This window comes from Zosterops lateralis, assembly GCF_965231275.1.
Source record: "Zosterops lateralis genome assembly, chromosome: 3".
NCBI classification, from domain to species: Eukaryota; Metazoa; Chordata; class Aves; order Passeriformes; family Zosteropidae; genus Zosterops; species Zosterops lateralis.
Window position 1 is genome coordinate 94,172,699 of NC_139764.1, and position 6,534 is coordinate 94,179,232.

General features: G+C 44.5%; 1 protein-coding gene across 1 annotated transcript; it reads right to left on the minus strand.

Moving 5' to 3' along the window:
* On the minus strand, nt 1-5,302 carry ALKAL2 (ALK and LTK ligand 2; the record flags this gene model as incomplete). Its single annotated transcript, XM_083858124.1, has 4 exons — nt 1-65; nt 2,454-2,534; nt 2,631-2,684; nt 5,020-5,302. 4 exons carry the CDS (start codon nt 5,300-5,302, stop codon nt 1-3), a joined length of 483 nt encoding a protein of 160 aa, XP_083714250.1.
* Between the last annotated feature and the right edge of the window lie 1,232 nt (nt 5,303-6,534).

Consider the following 6,534-nt stretch of genomic DNA (forward strand, 5'->3'; position numbering starts at 1 on the left):
TTATCCTTCCATGCACATAGGGCTTACTGCCAATCGAGTAAGAAGCCTGGCACATCTTTTATAATCTGTATGGAAAAAATTAAAGCATGACTAGATTACCAAAGTAACCAAGTTTGCCTTTAAAAATCAAAATTGTTTTCAGTGTGTAAATTAGTGTCACAGCAAAGTTCAGTGAATACCTTAGTTTGCAACAGAATAAAAATCAACTCCTTTGACTTAAAAGAAGAGTGTGTAAAACTTGGGTAATAATTAAAAGCCATGTCTATGCAACTGACTTCTGCACATGTTCTAGCTGTAAACAAACAGCATGAATGTGCTTGGAGGTTCTCCAAGTGTATGTATGTATGTACAAAATTTATACATCTGTGCCTGTGCTTCCGTGCAGGATCTAAACATATGACTGTAGTATTTCCGTATTTGAGAAAGAATAAGCGATGCTCATCCACCTTTGAAATCCAGCCCTCAATGAGCAAGTCTGACAACTTAATATTAAGTGATGCCACTCTCCAATAGATTTTCTTCCTGGGAAAGCTGTTAAATTAGACAAATAACATCTTCTAGTCATACAAATCTTAAGTCTAGCCCAAGTAAATGGCCACATCATAAACATTCATAAGAGTATGAAGTTTCATCTTAAAACTAGTAAAATTGTTTTTTCCACAGAAGTCCCATTGTTAGTTGTTCATATTTTAGGTACCCTTAACTTTTTGATGGATTCATAGTAAGACACAGAACCAATGCAAAACTAAAGAAATTTTAAAAAGGGGGTTTTTTTTCATTTACATGAAAAACTAAAAGCAAATATTGTGGAAGTTGGTTATGGACAGACAGAAAAGTAAGCTATTTTTCAGGTACCAATGCTACTATTACACTGTACAAAGCACGAGAAAGTATTCCAACACAATGCTTTTGTATTGGCTACCACCACACTGCAGCATCACAGACACTTTTAGTTTCTTTGCTGTTTGGCCTTCAGATTTCTACACAGAAGGAACAGTGTAATTTGAAGTCAGGATATTATCAAAAAGTAACATCTTTCTGTGCATGAAGAATTAAAGCAGGCTGTTCATCTCATTTTCTTAGAAGAAAGTTACTTTAAAGAGATGCTAGTCAATCCAGCCCAGTAAGTGATGTTCACTTTTGTTAAGCATTATTTCATTAATGTGTAACTACATCTAATGTTTTCTGGAGATGAAATTTTAACAATGCCCAACTCACAGCATAGTTGTGGTATAATTGCCACTCATACAAATTATCCTCCATTATCCAGACATTATACTGGTGGATAGGTCACCTGTCAGGAGGAAAAAGCTGATTTAGAGCCTTTAAGGCCAACTAGTTTTTAGCTTCATAGCTTGGAGTACTCATTAGTGCTGAGCCAAGTGACATTTGTGTTGTGATCCTTAGGAAAAAGGTGATATGACTGTTGCTGGTTCAGAACAGACAAGTTATGAACAACTTACATCTCCACCCATGTAAACAGAGTGTGATCTGGTTACCTGTCATCTAGAAATCCTTGTCTTTCCAAGGAATTCCTAATCTGAAGCCTTACAAATAGAGAAAATGTTCACAATTCTTACCAAATATGCCTTTAAAATGCACTGGGCTGAAATATTTATTAATACTTGAAACTTGGAATCTGTAACTCTTGTTTCTATTCCCAGCTCTGCTACTGACCCAAGTGATTGACCTCAGACAAGTAAAATAAAGTGTGCTTCCATTCTGAAAAGACTGTACAAAAATAGCATCTGCTTACTCAACAGGTCCACCTCAGTATGAATCTGTGGTCACATCTACTACTGACTGATAAATGTCAATGTTTGATTTTTACTTAATTCTCTGTGCTGGCAACTGTGATAAGGTAGCATAAGCTGCATTTGCTTAGTTGTGTCCCTCAACACTTTTTTTTTTCCTAAGCTAAGAAGTTATACTTTTATAATTCACTGTATTATAAAATCAAGTGTTGCAAAGATTCATTGCCAACATCACTGGTAGCCTGGTAGCTGAATAGTCAAAATAGAAAATGCCTATAAAACATGTCCTACATAAATAATCAATGAAAAGTAAATAACCCAATAGGATTTGTGATCCTATCTTGAGCTTACAGCACTAGAAATTAAATATGAGATATTTGTGAGAGGAGTAAAGTTCCTAGGAAAAGCACACACTTGGTTTGGAAACCATGAGGCAAATACATCAGTACCTAAGGATGCAGTGTTTACAGCCATTCTACATAGTGTATTTGCAATGAAAAAGTTTTATTTCCATTTTCCTCTCTGTAATGCTGATGCTGTTCTAGCAATGCTAGAAGATACTTAGTACATTTTACAGCAGTCCAAATTTTTCTTTGCAGGGAATGCATTCTGACATTGTATCACTACTGATAGTTGATAGAGCTAATAAATTTTAGAGTTTCCTCTTGTTTTAGAGAAGTGTCTGCTTTTGTTACTTACATGCTGGGATGGTGCAGTCCCTTGTATTGTGATAAAGCCGATGAAAGTGTTTGCTACATTTTGGGCTAAAGTAGAGTGGACCTGAAATATAAAGAAAAAAAGTTATGAATCAACACAGTTCCCAGGTAGAGCAGCGTAGCTTACAATATGTATGTGAAATGCAAAACTAACATATACCTGTTAAATGCTTCAAGAACTTGTCTTTCATTCTCAGATCTCTGGGAACTATTTCTGTTGGACAGAAAAAAGAATAGTTACTCTGCTGCACTGGACCTATGCTTGCCAAGCATAGTGTGAATACTCTGTCCAGCAACATTCACCACTATGTCTTGACAGGTGCATGGAGGTGAAAAGTCCTTTGCACAGAGTAGGCCAAATGCCATGCATTCACTTTACATAGGGAGACCTTGTAAAAGGCTCTGTGAAACACAGTACTGACAGAACAATGTCTGTTAGGTGAGAAATCATTAATGATGATGGTTATTAACTAAGAGTCAGATTTTAGCTCTCTATAAACTACATTATCAAGTTTACCTAAATTTAAATTCTTTCATATTACATGAGTGGTAACAACCCAAAGACATATTCGAGTTTGGGGTTGTGTCTTATAATTCTCTTACGCAAATGTAACCACTATTCTGTCCCAGGTATGTCTGTAGAAGCACTGCTCTACTGTAATCATGCAATGGGATTGATCTACTTACAGGAATCTTCCCTCCCCCTCCCCCCCCCAGCAGTAAATAAAATTCACAGGAAATGATTCCAAGCAAATTGCTCTCTTCTGGCTCCCTATGTTTGTGGTTTACCGCCTTGTGTTTTGTGTTCAGCAGATGGCAAAATGAAACTGGTTTACTGAAATCCATTTTAGCCCTAACCCCTGCTTGTGACTTCCTGATTTACAGCTATCTTTGATTGCTTTCCGTTACAAACTCTATGCTGATAGCTTAGTGCTGATTGTGTATGATACACTATATGGTGCTTTATTTACTTGACCATGAATGCCTGAGCAGCCTTTTTCATTCCCCTGGCACCTCTTATCAGATATAAAGCAGAGAGCATTTCCATCCAGATCCGATTCACTTGTGAATTTAGACACTTCTCGAAAGTCATTCTTCATTTACTTCTAACTTTAGTCAGTGTAAGTAAAATTGACCTTATCCTATTTGACCTAATTATGTCATGAAGAGCATTAAAAACACACATGCTTCACTCAGAAATTTCCCATGGGACAAGCTCACTAGGAAAGTGATGCCAAAACTGAAATGAAAGACTCTAACTAGTAGTTCCTTTTCAGAGTTGCTGGGAAAAACTCCATTATAATAACAGAATGAAAAATCCTGCTTCAGAATCAGTAACAACACTACCAACTAATCTGCTCTGAAGCAGGATTATTAATTTTGTAGATAACTGTTCCACACAAGGCAGATGTTTTGCACCAACAGGGTGATCAAAAACTATGCCCACATTCCAAGATGAGATTTAGAGTTGTGCAGATCATGGTTCCCTGCTTAGTCTGGCCTCTGCCTCTTAAACATTCATAAAACAAAATGTTCTCTCCTGTGTTGACCTTAAGTAGAACAAAATTGTCTTCCTCTATGCAATCATTAATCATCCAAATGGACATCTTCATGACAACCACCAATAAATGCAAATTATGAGGATATTTGAGTATGAATGAGAATGACAAAAAGGTACAATGAAGCTTTATGAGATCAATAAGAACAAAATAAATAGCATACTATCAAAATGAAAGCCATTTTGGGAAAAGGTGAGTAGATACTTGCTGGAAAATATTCAGAAAGTCACTTTTAGTTGGAGGGGTCAGATGAGCAACACGTAGGGAGTGACAGGGAACACTAAGTTAGATACGGCAGCAGGAGAAACTAAATCAATTTTCAACTGAGTGCACAGAAGTACATCCCCAAACTAAGCAGGTTAGAGAAGAGCCAGTCAAATGAGCAGAAAGATGATTGCAGGAGGGTCCCAAACTGGTCACAGCCTGCACAGTGACAGAGGAGTACTCTCAGTTCCCTAGTATTTCAAAGGTGCTACTTCTGGAGTACAAAAGGAACTAACAAGCAGGGTGAACAGTTCTGTGAAGCTGAGCTGCAGGGAAGACTTCCGTATATAAGGTCTTTAAGGATGTAACTACAATCCTGCAGGAGAATCCTTGCTAGGGTCATTTCCAAGAAACACTTAAACCAAGCACATGATAATAAGTGGTAACCTTCCAGGAAAAAGCATTTTTATCCCTTGTTTCTTTGATCTCAGCCCATTTCACTCTTTTCCCTTATTATTAGGTTTTGTTCAAAGCCACAGGAAGTTGGACTTTCAGTTAAGTACATTATCTAGAAAGTAAAACACTGAGATGTGAATGGAGGTTTTCTATTCCAAATTTGCCATCTGTGTCTGTTTCTGATACCAAAGGGAATCTGCAGGTATTTTGAGTGGTGAATTCTTAATACAAAATTAGTAACCTAATGCACTACCTCATTCACCAAGTCACCCTCGGGGGAAAAAAAAAAAAAAAAAAAAAAAAAAACAACAACAAAAAACTGTGACTTACCAACTCTCTGCTCGTCCTGGTATCCTCCGTAGTCACCCACTTCCCTTCGATCCAAGTTATAGTCATGCTTGGAGAAGTACTGCAACCCATTGTCCTTCTCCAGGTGGTACCTTTTCAGTTCGTGAATGATCTCCATGATGAGGTTTAAGAGACTTTGCTTGTCCTTCAAATCTGTGGAGTCCGTTTTTTCTTTGCAGTATCCTGCTGAAAGCATCAAGAGTACCAGCCCCAGCAGCCCAGAAGACCTCAGTCCACTCATTGCAGTCCGACCTGAAGAGTGCATGAAGGGATGAACAGGAAGGATCCGCTGCGATGTGAGCTCTCCTGTTCACTGGAAGAGAAAACTGGGGGTGGGTCGAAGGTGGGGAGACTCGTGGGGGTGAAATCGGAAACATTAGCGGAGAAAAGAGCGGCGACCGCTGGCTGGGCAGGTTACACAAGGCGGGGCACAGACCGCTCCGGGCCGCGGGACTGGCGGAGCGGGACGGGACGGGACGGGACGGGACGGGACGGGGGGTGCGCGGAGCTCCGCCGCTGTCCCCGCGCCCCGCAGCGCCCGCCCCGCGGGCAGAGCCGCCCCAGCGCCCCACGGGCTCCCCGGAACCGGGCCGCGGGAGGGCGGGGGCGCAGCCCCGGAGCGGGGCCAGGCCGGGGGGCCGGCGGAGCAGATCCCCAGCCCGGACGGGCGGTCCGCCCCGCCTCTCCCCGCCCCGCCGCCCAGCGGAGGAGCGCGGCCCAGGGGCGACAACTTTCCCCGAAGTTTCTGCCGGAGAGCCGCGGCATCTGTGCCCAGCCTTGCTGCAGGGCTCCGGGCTTCGGGCAGCAGCGGCGGGACGGGCGGTGCGCGGCTGGGGGGGGCAACCGGCCGGGGCACGGCACAGCCAGTCTCCCCTTTTTCTGTCCCTTTCCCCGCTCCCCTTCCCCGCAGAGCAGCCCGGAGCGGCGGCCAACATCACGCCCAGACCCGCTCGCCTTGAGACGGCTGAGCGCTCCAGACACGCGGCCGCTCCGTGGGGCGGCTCTGCCCTGCCCTGCCCTGCCCTGCCCGGCCCTGCCCTGCCCGGCTCTGCCCTGCCCTGCCCTGCCCTGCCCGGCTCTGCCCGGCCCTGCCCTGCCCTGCCCTGCCCTGCCCGGCCCGGCCCTGCCCTGCGCTCCCCGGTGGGTCCCCCGCGGCTGTCAGCGCTCCCGCCGCACGCAGCGCTCCGGCCCGCGGGGCGGGAGGGATGGAGGCGTGGGGAGGGACGCGGAGGGGAAGGAGGTTGCTGGCGCTCGCCGGCCGCTTTACCTGTGTCTCCGTCCCAGAAGCCGAGGTGTGTTCCCCCGGGAGGCGCTCCCCGGACGGCAGCAGCCCGCGGACGGCAGGCAGTCCCGGTATTCCGCGGCTGGCCCGCCCGCTCCCCTCCCGTCCCTGCGCTCCCGCCGTATCCACAAACTACTCCATCGCCGCCAGCCCCAGCGCAGCCGCTTATATAGGCTATAGGATGGACATGAGACGGCAGATAGTATCGACTTGGA